We start from the raw sequence: 24,216 nt of genomic DNA, 5'->3' as shown, positions 1-24,216 counted from the left end.
GTAAGAAGGATTTGGATGCTCATTTTATGAACTTTTTATTAAAAAACTAATGTCTGAATAATAATATATAGTGGGGGTGCAGTAGCATAATTTATTTAATGTCATTCATTCAACAGATATTTATAGTGCCAACTTACATGTTCAAGCTCTGTTCTAGGCACTTGAGATGTGTTCATGAAACAAACCAATTCCTGCCCTCATGGAGTTTACATTTTAGTACAGAAATCAGACAGTAAACAGAAAAGTAAAATGTATAGTATTTTAGATAATGATAAGTGTTAAATAGGAGAACAAAATACCTTAAGGTATGAAAAACAAAATAGTAGTGTTTAAATTGAAAACTGGGAGAAATTTAAAGGTAAAGCTGACAGATTGAATGTAGAGATATTAGAGGGACAGGAATTAAGCATTTTGGCCTGAGCAATTAGAAAAATGGAGTTCCCATTACCTGAGATGGTGAAGACTGCAGGAGAATCCTGTTTGGGAAGAAATACCAGGAACCTAATTTTGCATATTTTTTAAAAAAGTATATTTTATTGATTTTTTACAGAGAGGAAGGAAGAGGGATAGTTAGAAACATTGATGAGAGAGATACATCGATCAGCTGTCTCCTGCACACTCCCCACTGGGGTTGTGCCCGCAACCAAGGTACATGCCCTTGACTGGAATCGAACCTGGGACCCCTCAGTCCGCAAACCGACGCTTTATCCACTGAGCTAATTAGCCGGTTAGGGCTAATTTTGCATATTTTAAAAGTATGAGATGCCCAGGAGATGTTTGAGTAGCCCCTTGAATATTCAGAGTTAGAGTTGAGAGGACAAACTCAATCTATATATATAAAAGCCTAATATGCTAAGTGTCCAACTGAGTGGTCAACTGGCCGGTCGCTATGATGTGCACTGACCACCAGGGGGCAGATGCTCTGACTGGTAGGTTAGCTTGCTGCTGGGGTTTGGCCAATTGGGACTGGGTGAGATGGCGCCAGACACACCCTGGAGCCCTCCCACAGTCCCTCCCCTGATTGGTCCCTATGGGGACTGGGCGAGATGGCCCTGATTGGCCCCTATTGCTGGCCAGGCAGAGGGACCCCACCCATGCACGAATTTCATTCACTGGGCCTCTAGTATAAATACAAATTGGGCAGTTATTGACATGATAATGCCATGAGAGTGAATGAGATTACTTGGGAATCTCATTATCACTAAGCAAAGGTTATACTTTTTAACTACCTTCCAGAGAAACAGGTACATTTTCAATTTAAAGGGCGTATACATTCCTATATATACCTTAAAATTTGTATTTTGCCCAGCTGACATGGCTCAGTGGTGAGTGTCAACCTATGAACCAGGGGTCACGGTTTAATTCCTAGTCAGGGCATATGCCCAGGTTGCAGGCTCAATCTCCAGTGGGGGGCGTGCAGGAGGCAGCCAATCAATGATTCTCTCTCATCGATGTTTCTATCTCTCCCTCTTATTCTCTGAAATCAATAAAAAATGTATTTTTAAAAAATTTGTATTTGTACCCTGGGTAAGGCCAGAAATTCTTAAATAGATAAAATAGAGAAGAGAGTTCAAGAATTGAGCCTTAGAGTAAGCCAACATTTAAAATTAGGAAGATGAGGCTAATGCAGCAAAACAGAACTCCAGGGAGACAGAGTCCCTAGAAGCCAAAAGAAAAGAGTAGAAGGTAGTTATGTTGTTTTTTTTTTGTATTTCTTTTTTTAATGTAGAAGTAAACACATTTTTTATTAAGCACATTATTATGGTAATAAATAGGAAAAATTGATGTATGAATAACAAGATAATTGCTGGTGTTGGGAGGGTATGGGTTGGAGACTTAACTTGGTCTATTAACATGGATGCTTAATCCACAATAACAGGAGAGAAAGGAAAACGTATGCACAAAAACACAGGTAAAATGTAAGATGTGGTTGTGGGAGTTTGTGAGTTTTCTTCTGACTGCTATAATGTTTTCAGTGAAATACTAAGCAAGATTATCAAATGATAGTGGGTTAGAGATTTGCTGTTTTTTATGTAAATAAATATGTAAATACATATTTATTGCTGGGATACATTAAGAGTCCAAATGAATTTAGTGATTGTTAATTTTAAATAAGCAACATGTTTATGTTTCTCTTTGGTCATATTTTCCAGCATAGATGCAGACACAGAGTTGTCAGTATGTTGACCCAGAGTAGTGGTTTCATCAGACAAGTATACTAACTACTAGTATGTTGACCCAGAGTAGTGGTTTCATCAGACAAGTATACTAACTACTAAGAAAGAGATAGGGAAGGGAGGATAAAAGCAAGGGAAAGTCTACAGTGATTGGAAATTAAACTTTGGAAAGAGAGAAGAGAGGACATCAGTGAGTGAGGAACGATGAAAAGTTGATGGGAATCACAGGATTCTCCCTATGAGAAGGATTGTTGAACTGGGTTATGTCATAAAATAAGTATGTTGGAAAAAATAGATGATTCAAGAGTGGGTTCTTCAAATCCAAGATTTTCCTATTTTAGGACGTTTCTCACTTTTTTCATTATTTATGTATACTTAGAGTTAGCATGTTGCATATAAAGTTGTTTTGGTACCTTGAATTTCTATAGCCAGTTGTAAAAAGTAGGATTATAGGATATTAATATTTTTAAGATGTTTGATATGTACTACCTGAATTTCCTTAAAAATATTTCCAGAGTGTATCCTTCTTGGCAGTGAGTTTCCATTTCACGAATATGTTGCCAACATTAGGTATTTCCTTCTTGCTCTCACTCTCAAGTCTAAATTTTTTTTTCTAATTGGGTAGGTCAAAAGCCTTTAAAAAATTTTTTTAAAGTGTACATGTCTATTGATATTTCTCTGTGTTTTTTACTTAAAAGTTAGAAAACACTCTTAATTAGTTTCAGAAAATGTGATTAAAAAGAAAGATGCTCAAAAATTTGTGAGAAATCAGGCATTTTAGATGTTAACTTTCCTATGTAATAGCAACAAACATTTCAAAAATATCTGTGAAGAAGTTTCATGTAAACTAAAAATAAATGCATATCTAGGACTAACTTAAATGAAAAATAGGATAGAACCTAAGAAATAAACTCTGAAAAACATTGCATACAGGTGTTTTAAAAAATGAATAAAAGATAGACAAAAATAACTACAAGCTGAATAAACACATTAATTTCCCCACAAAATACACATTAACAAACCCAGTCAAATTTAATTCCATGCAGTATTCCAGAGAAGTAAACAATCTAAAGAATAATTGTAAAAGACGAAAGTAATAAAAAATATTCATGCCTAACTTTAAAAATATGAACAATGCTCATCACTAACCAATTGTTTGATATATATGTTAAGCACTATGCTATCTTATTTAATTCTTCCAGTATTGTAGGGGTTATTACTCTAATTTTCTAGATGAAGAAATGGAGAGTCTAAGACAATAAATGACATGCACAGGTGTTAATTGTAGAGTGAGAATTTGAATTTAACTCTGCCTAACTTCAAAACCTAGTCTCTGTACTAATTTAGAACACTAATAGTTGAGGTTTGGGGGACCAAAATACTGTGATAACTAATCCAAAAAAAGACAAACTCCGAAATTTAATAGGTAATCCTGAAGTAGTTTTTACTAATTGATAAAGTCTATTATAGTTATCAGTTCATGTTGGAAGTGGATATCACACAAATGAGGAATTAGTGATTTACTTAAAAAGTGGTATTAAGACATTTCGGTAGATCTTTGGTGGAAAATCTTAAATTTTTATTTATAGCAGAATTTCAGAAGATTTAAAGGGGATGGGAAAGGAAGTCCAGGTGAATGTTTTTAAAAATTTTATTATTTTTAACATTATTGTAACGTTAACTTTATTCACTCAACTGTCTGGTTGAACTTTCTAAGTCTTTTAGGATAAACAAAATGTTATAATTTTATATTGATGAACATTTTGAGAATCACATTTCTTGTTTTGGCTTCCCAGACTTTAACAGCATTTAATTATTGCTTATTTGTGTAGACCCTCCATGCTATTTTGTAGTCTGAGATCACACTTTTCAAATCATCTAAATATGTTTTAGTAAATAGAAGAAAATTTAATTTGCACAGTATCTTTGTAATAACTCTTAAGATTCATTTTTTAAAATCTTTATTGTTGAAAATATTACACATGTCCCCTTTTTTTCTCCCATTGACCTCTCATAGCCCACCCCATCCCCCATCTCAGGCCTCCACCACCTTACTGTCTGTGTCCATGGGATATGTATATATCCATACAAGTTCTTTGGTTGATTTCTCCCTACCTCCCCCTACCTTCCCTCTGAGATTCAACAGTCTGTTCCAGGCTACTGTGTCTCTGGATCTAATTTGTCCAACACTTTAATTTGTTCATTAGATTCCACATATGAGTAAGACCTGAGGATATTTTTCCATTGTTTTTTAGAGAGTTGAAGAGAGAGAGAAAGACAGGGAAACATCGATGTGAGAGAGACACATTGATTGGTTGCCTTCTTCATTCACCCTGACTAGGGCCCGGGTGGGGAGGAGCCTACAACCATGGTACGTGCCCTAGACTGGAATCGAACCTGGTACCCTTCACTCCACAGGCCGATGCTCTATCCACCAAGCCAACCACAGCTTTTTCATCCACTCATCTACTAATGGGCACTTGGGCTGTTTCCTGATTTTAGGCATTATAAATTGTGCTGCTATGAACATGGGGGTGCATACATTCTTTCTGATCGGTGTTTTGGACTTCTTAGGATATATTCCTAGAAATGGGATCACTGGGTTGAATGGCAGTTCCATATTTAATTTTTTGAGGAAACTGCATTCTGTTTTCCATAGTGGCTGCATCAGTCTGCATTTCCACCAGCAGTGTAGTAGCATTCCCTTTTCTCCATATCCTCTCCAGCACTTGTCATTTGTTGATTTATTGATGATAGCCATTCTGACAGGTGTGAGGTGATACCTTATTGTCATTTTGATTTGCATCTCTCTGATGATCAGTGATTTTGAGCACTTTTTCATATATTTCTTGGCCATCTGTATGTCCTCTTCTGAGAAGTGTCTATTTAGGTCCTTTGCCCATTTTTTAAGTTGGATTGTTTGTCTTCCTTTGTTAAGTTGTATGAGTTCCTTATATATTTTGTATATTAATCCTTAACAGATGAATCATTGCCAGATATGTTCTCCCATACAGTGGTGTGGGTTCCCTTTTTATTTTGTTGGTGTTTTTTTTTGCTGTGCAGAAGTTTTTTATTTTGATGTAGTCCCATTTGTTTATTTTCTCCTAAGTTTCCTTTGCCCTAGGAGATTTACCCAAAACATGTTGCTACGAAAGATGTCTTGAGATTTTGCTGCCTATGGTTTCTTCTAGAATTTTTATGGTTTCATGGCTTACATTTAAGTCTTTTATCCATTTTGAGTTTATTCTTGTGTATGGTATAAGTTGGTGGTCTAGTTTCATTTTTTGGAATGTTCCTGTACCGTTGATTGAAGAGGCTGTCTTAACTCCATTGTATGTTCTTGCTTCCTTTGTCAAATATTAATTGAGCATAATGGCTTAGATCGATTTCTGGCATCTCTGTTCCATTGCTCTGTATGCTGTTATTGTGCTGGTACCAGGCTGTTTTGATTGCAGTGGCTTTGTAGTATAACTTGATATCTGGTATTGTGATCCCTCTAACTTTGTTCTTTTTCAAGATTGCTGTGTCTATTTGGGGTCTTTTTGGTTCCATATAAATTTTTGGAGTATGTGTTCTAGATGTGTGAAATGCTGTTGGTAATTTAATAGGGAGTGCATTGAGTCTATGGATTGCCTTGGGTAGTATGAACATTTTAATGGTGTTAAGTTAATTGAGCATAATGGCTTAGATCGATTTCTGGCAGCTCTGTTCCATTGCTCTGTATGCTGTTATTGTGCTGGTACCAGGCTGTTTTGATTGCAGTGGCTTTGTAGTATAACTTGATATCTGGTATTGTGATCCCTCTAACTTTGTTCTTTTTCAAGATTGCTGTGTCTATTTGGGGTCTTTTTGGTTCCATATAAATTTTTGGAGTATGTGTTCTAGATGTGTGAAATGCTGTTGGTAATTTAATAGGGAGTGCATTGAATCTATGGATTGCCTTGGGTAGTATGAACATTTTAATGGTGTTAAGTCTACCAATCCATGAACAGGGAATATTCTTCCACTTGTTTATATCTTCCTCTACCTCTTTTTTCAATGTCATATAGTTTTCTGAGTACAAGTCTTTTGCCTCCTTAGTTAAGTTTATCCCTAGGTATCTTAATTTTTTTGTTGTTATGGTAAATGGGATTGTTTGTTTAGTTTCTCTTTCTGATAATTCATTATTGGTATACTAGAGGCCCAGTGCACGAATTTGTGCATGGGTGGGGTCCGGCTAGCCCAGCCCCAATCAGGGCCGTGGGCAATTGGCTGGCCGACCCCACCCCCTATTGGGGTTGGAGTGCCGTGGTGGGGCTGGGTGGGGGGGAGGGCTGCAGGAGGTTGGCTGACCAGCCCCACCCCTATTGGGGTGGAGGGGTGTGATCCGGGGTGGGCCAGCTGGGGGGAGCGGCTGCCAGCCTGTTGTGGTGGGGTAGGCTGGGCTGGGGGGAAGGGAGGGGCAATTTGGCCAGCCAGCCAGCTCTTGATCAGGGTGGGATAGTCCCATCAGGGGCAGGCCAGAAGGGGGGAGGGGCCGAGTGGTTGGCTGGCCGGCCCCACCCCCTGATCGGGTGGTTCACTGGCCACAGTGGGCATCATAGCTACCAATCGTTGTGGTCGTTATAGCCATTATGGTCACTGGCTTTTTATATATAGAGATAAAAATATCATTGATTTCTGGGTGTTAATTTTGTATCCTGCTGCATTGCCAGATTCCTTTATTAAATTTAGTAGTTTTTTGGTGGAGTCTTTAGGATTTTCTTTGTACAGTATCATGTCATATCGGGATGGAGCTGGCCATGGGGAGGGGCTGCGAGCGGTTGGCTGGCCTGCCCCACCCCTAAGTGGGGTGGGAGGTGCTGATCAGGGGCAGTGACCTGGGGAAGGGGCCATGGGTGGTTGGCGACTTTTATCTCCTTGGTTAAGTTTATTCCTAAGTATTTTAATTGTTTTGTTGGAATGGCAAATAGGATTATTTATTTAGTTTATCTTTCTGAGAATTCATTAATGGTGTATAAAAATGCCATTGATTTCTGGGTGTTAATTTTGTATCCTGCTGCATTGCCAGATTCCTTTATTAAATTTAGTAGTTTTTTGGTGGAGTCTTTAGGATTTTCTTTGTACAGTATCATGTCATATCTGAATGAGTTTTACTTCCTCCTTTCCAATTTGCATGCTTTTTGTTTCTTCTTCTTGTCTGATTGCTGTGGTTAGGACTTCCAGTACTTTGTTGAATAAGAGTAGTGAAAGTGGACATCCCTGTCTTGTTCCTATTTTTAGAGGAAATGGTTTTAGCTTTTGCCCATTGAGTATTATGTTGACTGTAGGTTTGTCATATATGACCTTTATTATGTTGAGGTATGCTCCCTCTATTCGCACTTTGCTGAGAGTTGTTATAAAAAATGGATATTGGATTTTGTTGAATGCTTTTTCTATGTCAATTGATATGATAATGTAATTTTTGTCTTTCAATTTGTTTATGTGATGTGTCACGTTTATTGATTTGCAAATATTGTACCAGCTTGCATCCCTGGAATAAATCCCAGTTGGTCATGGTGTATAGATCTTTTTAATATATTGTAGGATCCGATTTGCTAATATTTTGTTGAGGATTTTAGCATCTGTGTTCATCAGGGATATTGGCCTATAATTCTCTTTCTTTGTAGTGTTTTTATTTGGTTTTGGAATTAGGATATTGCTGGCCTCATAAAAAGAGCTTGGAAGTGTTCCTTCCTCTTGGATATTTTAGAATAGTTTGAGGACGATAGGTGTTAGTTCTTTGAATGTTTGGTAAAACTCCCCTGTGAAGCTGTCTGGACCAGGGCTTTTGTTTGCTCTGAGTTTTTACTTTATTTTATTTTATTACTGCTTCAGTTTCATCAATTGTTATTGGTCTATTTAGGTTTTCTGATTATTCTTATTCAGTTTTAGAAGATTATATTTTTTAGGTTAAGATGTATTTGTTCTAATCCGTAGTCTACTTTATATGATACAGTAATTCATAGAGTTTTTTTATTTTTTTGATCTGAGACTTAATGTTAAATTTTTGTATTTGCTGACAAAATATTAGATTGAATTGACAGAAGAAATTTCTGAGGAAGACTTTTTTAGCAGGAATTTAGAGGAAGAGCAGGGTTGGAAGATGGCTGGATTGAGTTGTGGAGTAAATTGATACAAAAAGGTAAGAGGAGTTTTGAGAGTAGAGTGATGACAAAATGGAGGGATAACTGGATTCTAAAATGAAGGAATAATTTATATAGGGGATTAATATGAAATTATATTGGTTGATATGTGCAAAAAGATTTCTTTTAATATAGAGTATTTTAGATTTAATACTTTATGGTAATAACTTGGCAGGGTGGGGAGTCAGGCATTGAACAATTAGGTGAAGATTTTTAAAAATCTGGTTTTACTCTTTGAACTATGCGAAAGATGCTAATAATTCGAACTTTTAGTGTTCTTACATTTAAAACACCTCATGATGGAGAACATCTCATTCTTTATCTTTTCAAAATGTAAGGAATTCTGCAACTTGGCATATATATGCATTATAATTTGAGACTTGTCTAGTTCCAAACAGTTTAATACTTATCCTGTGAGCACGCATTTTGCAGATTTCTTATTTTTTAAAAATTTGATAGACATTTGAATATTGTTCATGTAGATAGGCTTTGTAGGAGATAAATTAGTTAGAATCATTTCTATCTAATGCATATGTTAAGACATAAGAAAATACACATTGATTAAGAGTCACTATGACAGGTACAGAAAACAAAGGGGTTATTTCTCTATGTATTGTAGAATATATTTAAAATTCAACCACAGTTGAAATGATAAAGGTGGTCATTTTCTTTGCCATGTATTTCTTACTCTGATTCTTTAAGAATTTGACCGATAATAATATAACCATTCCTTAGATTCTTTTCTTATTTATAAAATGTGATATATTTTTAAGGACTATGATTTAGGTATTTTTTTTCCCTCTCAGGAATGCTTGCAACCAAACCATTTGTTTGTTTGTTTGTTTGTATTTTTCTTTCTTTTTTCAGAGGTTACGCACAGAAAATAGGCTTTTAAAACAACGCATTGAAACATTAGAAAAAGTAAGTAAATGACTACTTATGTAAGCTTCTGTTAAATACAGTTTTTTTCCTGTCTATTTTATATAAAGAAATCTAGTTTATATGTCTCCAAAGTTGTGGTATTAACTGCTTTAGCTTGCCTGGCTTACTACTTAATTAATTAACTTGTCATTAGTAAAAATTGATCACTACTAGCTCTTAAACTTTAAAGTTTTAAGTAAGATAATAGTAATACTTGTTTTCTTTACCTGTAATCTCTAAAATGTATGTTCTTTTGAGGTAACTTAATTTAGAATCTACTTTGTATAATATTTTCAAATATTGCCCCGACTTTCTAGCCATATATTAAATGTGGCAATGACTCATGTAAGGCGTAGCTAGGTTTGCTTTAAGTTTAGTCAAAATGACTGACTGATTTCTTATTTAAAAATTCATCATGATTTTCAACACTGGGGAATTGTGCTTAAACTTTTGGTTCTTAAAATTATTTTGATACCATTTTTGTTACCTATTCCTCTTTGTTTCATATAAAATAACTGGGCAGATGTGGACATATTGCATTCTTTTTTATATTATGCTTTTGATATAATATCTTTTGTAGTCTTGTTTCTGATGCTATAAGAATGTATTGAATACTAAAAGTATAGTGTAGGAGTTTTGGTTTATTTTAAGAAAAACATCTGAATTTAGAAAGTCTTTGATATTTTGGGGGTTTGTGTTTGTTTTTGACTAAAGGTGAGAGAAAGTAGATTTAAAAGTACTTTTTATGATATTGCCAATTATCTTTAAATCTTCCCTGCTAATCTATGGATCAATATTCAAGAAAGCAATAAATAAAAAAATGGATAGTTTGCATTTTTGTCTTTTGTTTGAAAGTATTAATGGTTTTATATCAAAAAGTGCTGCACAAGGACCAGGATGCTAATTACATGCCTATTTTTGTGTGTGATAATTGCAGGTTCGCTATATTAAGTCAAAAGTAGTTTTCCTGTATTTTCTTCATCTTATTAGAGTTGCTTTGATGACAATTCTACTTTTTTGGTGATTCTGCAAAAAGATTGAGCTTAGTTGTTTTTGTTTAAATTATATCCTTTTTTTTTCAAAAAATACTCAGTTTTATAGTAAAATATATATATCATCTTAGTGGTCTTTTATCCTTGGAGTGAGATATTTTCACAGAGAAAGCATTTTTATTTTATTGAACCTTCACAATGATAAAGATGCTGTTAGAAAGTGTTAAGCTTGGATTTTGATTCTAAAAGCTAAGTACCTTTTTTATTGACTTAGATGGCCTACGTGTGTCCACTTAGAATTCTATAAATACGTATGTATCAAATTCTGCAATCAACAAGTTTAATCAGTTATTGCTAGGGTGTGTTACCTTGAGCTCATTAATTTCACTTGTGATATTTTTCTTGCTTTGCGTCTTTGGAAGTTGGGCTTGCACAAACTGCTGTCACACTTTGTAAGTGGAATTGCTTACTCAAATTCCTTCTCCTTTTCATATAAGTGGTTTGACAATGTGACTAACTCTAAAAATAAAGATTTAAAAGTATGCTTTAAAGAGAAGATATTTGCTTGTTCCAAATAATGAAAAACCTCTTGGAATTTGTTTAGTCTCTTCTAGTACATGACTTTCTGCAGCCTATTCTTTAATATATTTTTATAAGGTTTAAGAATAAAAACACATTCAGTAAAAATAGCTTTAAAATTTTCATGTTTATTTTAATTTCATGAAAAGTAGGTGGAATTTGGGTATGCTTGTTTCTTCTTATTCCTAATTTTATCACCTTTATTTTATTTCTTTCTCTTACATTTCTATCTGAATTTTTCCTTTTGTAGGAAAGTGCTTCCTTGGCAGATAGATTGATACAGGTATAGTTTCTTATTACTTTTTTTTTTTTTTTAGCATTTTCTCTAACTTCTAAGGAAAGTCCTAAATATAGAAATTTGTATTTTAATGCATGCAATTTTACATGCATTTCCCACCCAAAATAATATTTTAGGTGGTACGTAGGGGTGTAAGCTTATTCTTGATAACAGGGTGTTATCTTGGTTTATTAAAATAAGCACCTTTTTGCACGTTTTAAAGCTAACCTTCTTTTAAAGTATTACAAAATGGCAATCAGTGGATTCTGTGAAATTAACTACTTATTCATTGACATTTAGTCCTGCATGTACAATTCAGTAATAATGCATGAATTGAATTTTTATTGACTGAAACAAGAATTGTTCTTAAGATTGCCAGGTGAATTTTTCATTTAGTTCCCCAAAATTTGCTGGAGCAATAATGAGCTGCTGGCTAACAATTGCTTAGGCTGTTCTGTTCTCTGAGGTGATTTAAAAAAACTATGTCAAAGTAAATAACTAAACCTCCCAAAGACAGTCTTTCTTGACTCTATCCTAAATTGCTTTATACACACAAAAATTATGTCCTAAGGGACAAGTGACAAGAGCCCAGGAGGCTGAGGAAAACTACCTCATAAAACGGGAACTGGCCACCATCAAACAGCAGAGTGATGAGGCCAGTGCTAAGCTGGAGCAGGCTGAGAATACCATCAGGAAGCTCCAGCACCAGCCGCAATGGGTAAGGAGTCCAGTAGTACTTTTTCTCACCTTTCTCATTTCCTTTCCTTTAAGTCCTTTTTAAAAGCACAGCTTTTGTGCTCTTGTTAAAATAATTTTATTTTTTTATTTCAATTAAATTCTGAGTCAGTTTTATGTTCTGTAATAGTGTCTTATTGTGGCCTAAAGTTTCCTCATTCTAACATTTTTTTTCTGTCTACCCAGTTTTGTTAATAATAGGTACTATTTTCTTTATGTTTTCAGTCATAGAAAATAAGTGATGTATGTCAGACCTTTTTTTCAAGTTTTATAAATCTGTTTCATAATAGGTATTTTGCCATGGGTAACTTTACAATCATAACTTCAGCTAGTTTTTGTTAAAAGTGCAGATGAAATATTATCCAATGTAGAATATATGTAATTATCTCATCTAAAGCTTTGATAATGTGGTGATTTATGTCTTATGAAATACCATAGTCTTACCTTCTTATACCAAGACATTAAGTTATGGGTTAAGGTATATGCTTATATTTTTTTCAAAAGTAGAGAAGTTGTCAAAACGAAAAAGAAAGAACTTACAAAAATAATGTTAACTAATTTAGAGTACTGAACAGCCACTGATTGTACAGCTATCCTCAGGTGTCTTTTGCCACTTAGACATCGTTTTCCATTGGCAAATTCAGACTGGAGTGATCTTAATTAATAATATGAGATCTTAAAAGAAAAGTCAGCTGTTAACCTTTGAAAAGATATTTCTTGTTTCAGTTTTCTGTTTTTAAGTATGAGTTAGATAGTAACAGGGTAGGCAAAAGAAGGTTATGTTAAACCTGGAACTCTTTACAGATCGGGAGGTAAAAAACACAGTTACTTCAAAGTGGACATTACTTTCATTCAGTAAAATGAAGAAACAACATCATCTGGGTATAAAAATCAGAAAACTAAAAAAAATAAAAATAAAAAAGTTGACAATTGAAAAAACCCAACATCAATTAATTATCTTCTATTAATATTACTAAAGATGGTTAAAAATGAGAGTGGTAAAGAACACTCAAAAGATAGAACTAATGTATTTTGATCTGTCTTTGAATGAAATGTCAATATAAAAGCATAAAAATAGAAAAAGCAGAATTGAAGGTAATGTTAGGAATTAAGCTGAACTGAGTTATCAGTGCAATGTGATTTTGTTATAAGGACAGATGAGTGTATATTTACATTTAGCGTAAGTTATAGTCATATACATTAGAATCATGAATTACTAGTTTTTTTTTGCATTGCTTTTCAAATACTGAGATCTCTGGGTAGATATGTATAAAAATATAGAATGTTGGTTCATAATGAAAAAGTTAAGTGGGCAAATAAAATTGGCCAGAATAAACTGAAGCTTTTGAAAATTACGTGTAACAAAAATACTCTTTGTGCTTTTTTTTTCAAGGAAAAAATAGACCCACAGTATAGGGTTAAGATAAAACGAGGAGAAAGCAGATCCCCACTTCAGTTTTATTTCTATTTGTTTTCTCACTAAGCAGACATCCTCCTTTGGAATAAATTATGAAACAGACATAATAAAGCAGAGATGCACAAAATAGGTGGAAGTTACAGAGCCTTGGTTAAATTTCCAATTTTATTTTATTTACAATATATGTGAAGTATGTTTCAGAATTGTATAGGATGGAATATTTCAGAAATGCCGCTAATATATTGGATAGTGAATCAGGATTCCAACATATTTAAATAATCTATTCAGAATAAGAAACTAAAAGAAAAGATTATTTCATAGAAATCAACCTGTAACTTTGCCTTTAAGTTTAAAATTCAAAGCTATATCATAGACCTAGAAATTTTGACAGGAAATCAAGACTTAGCCAATAATGTAATATGGCTGCCCTCCCCTCCCCAGCCTCACCCCCTAAATCACAAGTATGGTCTTCCTAGAAGAATAATGATCCAATTTGGTTCTAAGTAGCAGATCATTTGTAGTATTCTATTTAGTTTGAATACCAAAACTCATGTGAAATATTTACAGATTATATTCTGGACAGTATAGGAAAGACTGTGGAAGCCCAGGATACTTTTAGATTACACTAAAGAAGATTTTATAAGAATACCATAGGTAAGAGTGGTAAAGAATACTCAAAAGATAGAACTAATGTATTTTGATCTGTCTTTGAATGAAATGTCAATATAAAAGCATAAAAATAGAAAAAGCAGAATTGAAGGTAATGTTAGGAATTAAGCTGAACTGAGTTATCAGTGCAATGTGATTTTGTTATAAGGACAGATGAGTATATATTTACAAGTCATTTTCAAGTATTTGACAGGTAATCTTATGTAAAACTAGAGGCCCGGTGTACGAAATCCGTGCACTTGGTGAGGGGGGGTGGACAGGTCCCTCAGCCTGGCCTGCACCCTCTTGCAGTCCGGGAGCCCTCAGGGATGTCCACTTGGGGGAGCGGGCCTAAGCCATCGGTCGGACACCCTTAGTACTGCTGTTGAGGCAGGAGAGGCTTCTGCCACCGCTGCTGTGCTTGCCAGCTGTGGTCATGCTGAAACTGGCTCTCTGACATCTCCTGAGGGGTCCCAGATTGCGAGAGTGCACAAGCTAGGCCGAGGGACCCCACCAGTGCATGATTGGGGCCGGGGAGAGATGTGAGAGGTTGGCCAGCTTGGGAGGGGCCGCAGGAGAGTTCCAGGGTGTATCCGGTCCATCTCACTCAGTCCTGATCGGCCGGACCTCAGCAGCAAGCTAACTTACCGGTTGGAGCATCTGCCCTTTGGTGGTCAGTGCATGTCATAGTGACTGGTCAACCAGTTGACTCTCTGGCCCCTGCTGGTCAGTCACATCATAGCGAGCAGTTGAGCGGCCTTAGCATTCATTAGCATATTATTATTTGATTGTTGAACGGCCAACTGGATGACTGGACACTTAGCATATTAGGCTTTTATTATATAGGTCTAGAGGCCCAATGCACGAAATTTGTGCAAGGGGCTCAGCCCTCGCAGTCCCTCACAGCCTCGGCCGGCCCTCGCAGCCCTTCGTTGCCTTGGCTGGCCTCGCAGCCCCGGCTTCATCCAAAGGTCATTTGGACGGTTGTCTGGAATGTTGTCCAGACTGTCGTTTGGCTATTTGGTCTAATTAGCATATTAGCTCTTTATTATATAGGATTATTTAGCCTTTGTTTGATATTGCTCCAGAGAGCAGAATGTACTTATGATCCAAGGACACAAAATCTTACTCATTTGAATTTTGACAAATAGAGTAGTTGCTTTGCAAATAGTGAGCATAATACTGATACACGGTGAACATCTATTGCTAAAGGTTTTTGACCTTCCAGTATAACTTTATGAATTCTTCAGAACTCTCAGAATAAGGATTTAAATCTGTATTCCAGCAGTAAGTATTGAATTACCAATATAATCACTACCACCACCTTCTACTGGCAGTACAGATGCTCTTCTACTTATAATGTAATTATGCCCCATAAAGCCATCATAAGTTGAAAATATAGTTAAGTCAAAAATGCATTTAATACACCTAACCTAACGAACATCATAGCTTAGCCTAGCCTACCTTAAATGTGCCCAGAACACAATATCCAAATTAGTTGTTTGCTGTCGTGATCACGTGCCTGACTGGAAGCTGTGGTTCCCAAATCTTTTTTTTTTTTTAGTTAAAATTCTTTCCATGCCAAGACCATAGCAAATGGACACTAAAGTATTACTTTTTTGACCCAGATCCTTATATAACGCTTCTCTTTCCCCTTTCCTACAAATATAAGTAGCAGCCAAAATACATAGTCATGAGAAAGAAAACAGTCTGACTATTCTGTACTTATTGTCAAGGTATCAGGTTTAGTTTGTGTAAACACTTTGTATTTTGCTCAATTCTATATGACTCTGATGTGACAATTTGATAATAGAGCCATGTATTCAGTTATTTACTGGAAAAATAATGTATAAATTTACTATTCCTGAGAGTGTAATAGTAAACAAGAAAAAAAAGTCTGGTATTACATGAAGTGTACATTCTAGTTGAGGAGAAATATATTAAATAAATAAAATTTTAGGTGATGTTAAGGACATTATCCAGAAAATAAAAAAGGCTACATAATGGTAGAAAATATTTGCAAATCATGTATTTGATGCAGATTTAGCATACAATATATATATAGAACTTTTAAAACTCAACAAAAAGACAAGCAACCCAATTTTAGAATGAGCAAAGGACTTGAATAGACCTAATGCCAAAGAAGATTTACAAGTGGACAAGAACATATGAAGACACTCAACATGTTTAGTCTTTAGGGAAATGCATATAAAAACCACACAAGGTGCCAATTCACATTCACTAAGATGGCTCTAATAAAAAAAGCTAAGCTGAAAATAAGTTTTGGCAAGTTGATGGAGAAATTGGAAACCTTGTACAATGTTAGTGGAAATATAAAAAGGTCAGCTGCTGTGGATAACAGTTTTGTGGTTCCTCAGAAAGTTAAACATAGAGTTACCATATGACATAGAGTTATCTTATGACATAGAATTACCCATAATTCATCTTCTAGATATATACCTCAAAGAATAGAAAATTGGTATCCACACAAGTATGTAGCAACACGTTTGTGGCAACATTATTCACAAAAGAGTGTTCACAGACCAAAAGACCATTAATGGAAGAATGGATTTAAAAATTGTGATATAAACCATATGATGAAATACCATTCAGCCATAAAAAGGAATTAAGAACTGATACATGCTATAATATGGATGAACCTCTGTCAGTGTAAGAGCCCAGCCTGCCTGGCTTAGTGGTTGAGCGTCGACCCATGAACCAGGAGGTCAAGGTTCGATTCCTGGGTTGCAGGCTTGATCCCCAGTGTGGGGGGTGCAGGAGGCAGCAGATCGATGTTTCTATCTCTATATCTCTCCCTTCCTCTCTTTCTAAAAAAACAATTTTAATTAATTAAAACATATAAAAAAAGAACTGTAAATAGCATAATAACTAATGAGGATGGTTCTCCATCCCCTAGTAATTGAAGGAGACACAGAATATCTTCTTTGACTCTTAAGGGCATTCAATTAGAAATTAATAATATATATCTGGAAAATCCCCAAATATTTCCAGGAGTGAAAGATGAAGGTGGTCTACCTGTAACTGTCAGACACAAAGTATTAATTGCACTGGGAGGGAAATTGTAAAAAGGTGAAAAAGATATACCATGAAAACACTAAGATAAAGAAAGCTGGATTTTCTGTATTAATGTCAGGCAAAGTAGACTTCAAAACAAGGGATAGTTCCAGGAATAAAGAGGGACATTTTGTGATAGTAATAGGGCCAGTTCACCAACAAGGCATAACAATCTTAAATACAACCCGGTGCACAAATCTGTGCATGGGTGGGGTCCCTCTGCGTGGCCTGTGGGGATTGGACCGAAACCGCCAGTCTAAGGCCTCCTGCCGCTTTTGCTCATCCTGGCCCCGCTGGGCCTGTTGGGTGCTCGCGCTCAGTCCTTATTGGGAGAGGCTCTCACCACCACAGCGGCACTCGCCAGCCATGAGCCCTGCGTCTGGTGCCCATTCTGAGAGGGGTGGAGAGGGTGGGATGTGATTGGCCCTCTTGGCAGGTGGTGGGACGCCCTTGCTGGCCGGGGATCTGGATTGGTCCTGCTGAGTTGCACCGGTTGTTGGGAGCCACCTGGTGGCCGCTTTTATATTGTTTCTTCCTTGCAGAGCATCTAGGGAGGGGAAGTGGCCACAGTGCCCAAAGACGACCTCCAGGAGGCTGGCGGTGCTGTTGGGATCATGCCAGCAGCACTGGTCCCTTGGTGCCTGGCCCGTTCTCCAGAGATTAGACCTTCAGGATTATTGAGGGAGTGAGTGACTGCCGCCGGGCTGGTTGGCCACTAGGATAGGTTGGTCAGCTGAGTGGCACTCATGCTGTGGGAGTGCACTGACCACCGGGGGCAGCTCCTGCATTAAGCATCTGCCCCCTGGTGGTCAGTGCGTGTCACAGTGACTGGTCGACCCATCATTTGGTCACTTAGGCTTTTATATATATGTAGATTGTATGTGTTCAGGAATATGTCTCCAAACATATGTCTGCTCCTAATAGAGAGCATGAAGCTGAACTGATAGAACTGAAAGGTAAAGTGAACAAATCCACAGTTACAGTTGGAGTCTTCAATACCCCTTTCTCAGTAATTGATGAAACAACTAGGTAGAAAATCAGTATGGATATAGAAGACCTAGACAACATTGTCAACCAACTTGAGCTGATTGGTATTTATGGAATACTTTACCAGAATACATATTTAGCACAATATATATTCTTTTTAAGCGCACATGGAACATTTACAAAGCTAGAAGATATTCTGGGCCATAAAATAAACTTTAAAAATTTTTAAAGTAATTTAAGGAGACACAGAGTATCTTCTTTGACTCTAACAGCAATCAGTTAGAAACTAATAATATACATTTGGAAAATCCCCATATTTTTGGAAATTAAACCACATATTTTTACCTATTGTGAAAGAGAAAATTTCAAAGAAAGTTAGAATGTATTTTGAATTAAATGAAAATGAAGACATAGCTTTATCAAAATTTGTGGGATCTGCCCAGTCAGTATGGGTTAGTGGTTGAGCATCAACTCATGAGCCAGGAGGTCACGGTTCTATTCTGGGTCAGGGCACTTGCCTGGGTTTTGGCCTTGATCCCCAGTAGGGAGTGTGCAGGAACCAGGCGATTGAGGATTCTCTCTCATCATTGATGTTTCTGTCTCTTCCTCTCCCTCTCCCTCTCCCTTCTTCTCTCTGAAATCAATAAAAAAACATTAAAATTTATGGGATCCACCTAAACCAGTATTTTGTAGAAAATTTATAGTATTGAATGCTTATATTAGGAAATAAGTTTCAAACCAATAATCTAAACTTCTACCTTAAAAATCTAGACATATAAGAGTAAATTTAACATAAAGCAAGTAGAAGAAAGAAATAATAAAAAGTAGAAACCAATGAAATTAAAGTAGCACAAAACAAAAATAGAGAAAATCCCTGAAAAACTGGTTCTTTGAAATGATTAATAAAGTTGATAAACCTCTGTCTAGACTGACTAAAAAGAGAAGAAATAACCAGTATCATGGATGACATTGGCTTTTTGAAAATGTAGCCAAGTTTTATTGTCTGATATTCTGAATGAGTCTGATTCCTTCCTTGTGGTATCATATTTCCTATAAACTAGATTCAGTTAAACATGTTTAACATTTGGATGATCGATAATGTTGTGAACTTTATTTTGATTTAAATCAGAAAACATATAAGTTGTTCTTACTATTTAGTGATGCTGAGTTTGATTACCATCCTAAGTTTGGTTACTGTAGACTCTTGCCCTTTGAAGGTATGGTTTCTTTTTTGCAACTATTAAGTAATCTGTTGGGAAATATTTTTGTACTCACTATATCACTCATATGTCCTTCTAACATTGAATGTGAGAATTCATTCTTTTGTTTTACTCAGGATACAGGCAAGAAAGAGTAATAAGGGCTTTCTAGCTTATCTTTTTCTTTGTAATTTTTGCAACACCAGAAAAACATATGAGATTGAAAAGCAGAGATTCTACTTATTAAACATTTTTTTCTGTCAATCTCATTAACATGAGATTGCTGGTATCACAGGAACATTAAGAGATTCATTGACAAAAGTGAATTTGATGTAAATATAGGGAAGTCATTCATTATCTATATACTTTTATTTTTTAATATATTTTATTGATTTTTTACAGAGAGGAAGGGAGAGGGATAGAGAGTTAGAAACATTGATGAGAGAGAAACATCGATCAGCTGCCTTCTGCACAACTCCTACTGGGGATGTGCCCGCAACCAAGGTACATGCCCTTGACCAGAATTGAACCTGGGACCTTTCAGTTCGCAGGCTGGTGCTCTATCCATTGAGGCAAACCAGTCAGGACATTATTTATATACTTTTAAATAAGTACCCCTTCAGCCATCATAATTGTGGTAGTTGTAATTTGGTAAAACAAATTGTTTATTTGTCCAGGTTACTAATTTGAATATGAAATATAATCTAAGAATTTCTTATTACAAGAGCATTATGTGAGCTGTTTAAATTTTTGCAGATGCTCAGTTTTTAAATATTATAGCATTAATTCTTAGAACAGTACATATAAAAACAATATATCAAGCTCTTTAAAATAGGGTTGGGCAAACGTAGGTTTACAGTTTTTCGTATGGAAAATAATACAATCCTATCTAATAATAGACAAACATGGTAATTGACTGTACCTTTGCTATGCCTCCCATTGGCTAATCAGTGAGATATGCAAATTAACTGCCATCTTTGTTGGCGGTAAATTTGCATACGTAGGTACGAAGTGGGGAGCGAAGACTGAAGGCGGCTCTCGCTGGAGCAGAGAAGGCTTGAAGGCGGCTCCGGCCGGAGCGAAGGCCTGGGTCCCGGGTGCCAGAGGAAAACCGGTGCCGGCAGCCAGGGGAAGGGAAGGCCTATTGCACGAATCTTTTCGTGCAACAGGCCTCTAGTAATAATTATACAAGAATAAACTGTATCATGTACTCAGAACTGTAAACATACTTTTGCCCCACCCTGTATTATTTCAATTTTTATATAGTTTAAAGGCTAAGAACGTAGGTTTAACAGAATTGTTGATTGCTGTTTAACCTTGCTGAGTCTTGTTAGTTACCTTATTAGTAAAGTCATAGAGATGATAGCATAGGAGAAATAGTAATGTTGTGATAATTTTGTATGGTTACTAGCCTTACTGTGGTGATCACATTGTAAGATTTATAAATGTCGAATCACTGTGTTGTACACCTGAAACTAATACAATATTATCTATCAACTATACTTTAATAAATTATAAGTTTAAAAAAAAAGAGGAGGTGAAGGTTAAATGAGAATATAAAGCGCTTAGCGTTTGTGTGGCACATAATAAGTACTCACTAGATACTAGCTCCTATCATCATCATCATTATAAACTTTAAACCCTGTTTTATAAATAGTACTTTTTTTCTCTTGTGGGAAAACAAACAGGTATTTTACAGTCCACTGCAGCGTATTTTAACATGGCCACTTTGATGCCAATCCTGCCCCTCACTGGTTGTGTGTCCCTGGACAAGTTACTTAACTTCTCTGTGCTACAGTTTGTCCTGTGTATAAGAGGGTTGATGAGACTTATGTGGGTTGTACTTTAGAATAATGCCTCATACGTAGTGAGTGCTCAATCAATGGTAGCTATTATTAGGATTAGTATTAACATTATTCATTTATTATGATTCTACCAGATTGCTTGGCCAATGGCATGGACTGCTAGTAACAAAAACACACCAAAACTTACAAAGAGTTAAAACTGATAAGGCAAAATTTTTAGTAGACTAAACATTGATAGAAGTATCACAAGTATCACTTTCCTGACAAAACTTAGATCTGCAAAAGTTTCAACAGGGAAAATTTAAAATGGTAGAAAATAATGACCAAAAAAGAGAATTCAATTGCATACGCTCCAATGGGTTAAATTTTAAATGGACCAAAAACAAACAACAATAAAACCCCTAATCAATAAATGTTATCTTATTTATAAAATTTACCTTGTATTAATCTGTCCACCAGAGAAACAGAACCAATGACACACACACACACACACACACACACACACACACACACACACACACAGATTTATTGTGAGGAATTGGCTCATGCCATTATGAAGTATGAGAAGTCACACAATCCGCTATCTGAAATCCAGAGACCTAGGGAAAAGCCAATGGTATAATTCCTGTTTAAGACCAGAGGCCTTAGAGCTAGTGAAGCCAGTGGTATAAATCCTAGAATTCCAGTCCAAGATCAGGAGGAGCCCAATGAACCAGCTCAAGCAGGCAGAAAGGAAATGAATTTTTTTTAAAGAAGAATGCTATTTTTATTTTTTTGTCAATGCTTACTCAAGGATATTTTCCCATAAATTTTTAGAGAGAGTGGGAGGGAGGGAGGGAGGGAGAGAGAGAGAGAGAGAGAGAGAGATAGAGAGAGAGAGAGAGAGGGGGAGAGGGAGAGGGAGAAGGAGAGAAAGAGACATCAATGTGAGAGAGACACATCTATTGGTTGTCTCCCACTCACATCCCGACTGGGGCCAGGGATTGAGCCTACAAATGAGGTATGTGCCCTTGAGCAGAATTAACCCTGGGACCCTTTAGTTCATGGTTCAATGCTCTACCCACTGAGCAAAACCAGCTAGGTCAGGAAATGAATTTTATCTTTCTCCTCTTTTTGTTTTATTTAGCCATCAACAGATTGGATGATGCTTACTCACACTGAGGATGGCAGTCTACTAAGTCATCTGGAAACACCCTCATAGACACACCCAGAAGTAATGTTTAATCTGGGCACCCCAGGGCCTAGTCAATTTGACATAAAATAAACATTACAAGTCCAGCCCTTATCAACTTGACACCCATGTGCATCTCCATAAACTATACTTAATCTCCACATAAGGTCATAATAAAAGGTCATAATTCTGCCTAACATGTTGCAGTTATCCTACACACAACCAAAAATGCACTAACGCCTCCCCCAGGTAAAGTCCTTGAGTGATGTTTTCTTGATATCCTATAACTTAAATACTATGATGTAAAATTAACAGTACTTATATAGTACTGTAATATAAAGTTAATGCTTCTTATATTAAACAAGGGGCCCGGTGCATGAAGATTCGTGCATGGGGGTGGGGGAGGAGGGGTAGTTCCTTAGCCTGACCCGCACCCTCTCCAATCTGGGAGCCCTCTCCAATCCGGGAATTTCTGTCTGTCTTTGCAATCATATGAGCAAATTGTCTGAGACCCCCAACCCAGTTTGGTTTGTTGCTCACAGAATAATAGAGGCATTTTTTTTTCTTTGCTCCATTGGTGGAGATTTCCTTGAAGTTTTAGGATATCTTTAATTTTTCCTAGATACTCTGATTTTACTCATGTCTCTCACCTTTGCTTTCCCTCCATCCCCAACTGCAACAGTAACTTGCTCCAGGCTCACTTTGCTCTAGTGTCTAGGAGAGCTACGATTCCCAGCACTCCTGCTGCTCCCTGCGCTCTGGGCTTCCGGTCCTGGCGCTGCCATCAGAACTACGATTCCCAACATTTCTGATGTTCCCCCCGCTCTCGGTTTTCCCCGACCGAGGGAGCCACGTCCCCCCAAGCCTCTGGCTCTCCTGCTCTGGTCTCCGTCCAGTGACCGAGGGAGCCACGTCCCCCCAAGGCAGCGACCGAGGGAGCAACCCACGTCCCCCTTGCGATGCCACCCCCAGTCACGCTCAGGGTAGGGCCGATTGGGGGGTTGGGGCACCGCCCCTGTCACACTCAAGGCAGGGTCGATGGGGAGGTTGCGGCGCCACCCCCTGTCACGCACAGAGCAGGGCCAATCCGGGGGTTGGGGTGCTGCCCTCTGTCATGCTCAGAGCAGGGCCCATCAGGGGGTTGGGGCACCGCCCTCTATCACCCACAGAGCAAGGCCGATCAGGGGGTTGGGGCGCCACCACTCTCACATTCAGGGCAGGGCCGATGGGAAGGTTATGGCTCTACCCTGTCACACACCCTGTCACTCCAGCCATAGCCTCAGTGAGTGGAAATCCATGTTGTTGAGCCCATGCATAACCTCCATCCCTGTCACCATGGCCACTTTGTTCATAAGCTTGTTTGGGGACAATGACGGGAGTTGTTAGGAAGGAGGCTGACTGTTATCCATAGAATGGATCATCCTATCCAATTGATTTTAAAATGAAAATACTTTTTGCCCAACAAAAGTATGTATGAATATAATTGTCCAGGGTGAAAGTGGCTTAGTGGAGTTAGATTCATCCTGAATACATTTTAAAGATATTTCAATGTTTGTATAATTTTCAGTAACACATTTGTATTAATAAACGTGGAATCAAAACTTCCTCCAGCTCAAAACAGTAGGGTTCAGGTGGAAGAATTGTAAAAATGCCTTCTATTCATTTCAGTTTAGTGTGAAACATAACATAAAATAATGATACCCACTAAACAGGAAGGATATATGTAGGACTATTGCAATAGTCCAAAGAAAGAGATGAGGGCATGAATAAAAACAAAGACAATAAAGGTGGAGAGGAACAGACAAATTCAAGAGATATCTGGAAGAAAAATTATTCAGGTTCTCTGATTATGAGGGGAATATAACGGGAAGTTTTGACTTGGTCATATGTTAGATGGTGGGATTTTTAGCAAAGTAGTAATACATTAGGAGGGAAAGATGGGGCATTGAGTTTTGACATGTTGAATGTGAGGTGAATATGAGATCAACCAGATTCAGAAGACCAGTAGGAAATTGTGATGAAAATGGATATAGCTTAATAAAAAGATGTGGGCTGGAAATATGGACTTG

At 36.9% G+C, this 24,216-nt stretch overlaps 1 protein-coding gene across 1 annotated transcript in view; it reads left to right on the top strand.

The window, feature by feature from the left end:
* The window catches only part of EVI5 (ecotropic viral integration site 5), a 181,245-nt gene that overhangs the window by 75,086 nt on the left and 81,943 nt on the right, over nt 1-24,216 (top strand). The window contains exons 11-12 of the mRNA XM_015560323.1: nt 9,209-9,262; nt 11,084-11,116. Of these exons, the coding sequence (XP_015415809.1) occupies nt 9,209-9,262; nt 11,084-11,116 (87 nt within the window). The remainder of the gene's footprint in view (nt 1-9,208; nt 9,263-11,083; nt 11,117-24,216) is intronic.

The sequence above is a fragment of the Myotis davidii genome, unplaced genomic scaffold, assembly GCF_000327345.1.
Source record: "Myotis davidii unplaced genomic scaffold, ASM32734v1 scaffold674, whole genome shotgun sequence".
Classification (NCBI taxonomy): Eukaryota; Metazoa; Chordata; class Mammalia; order Chiroptera; family Vespertilionidae; genus Myotis; species Myotis davidii.
Note: the sequence above shows the minus strand (reverse complement) of the source record. Positions and strands in the feature narration are given on the sequence as shown.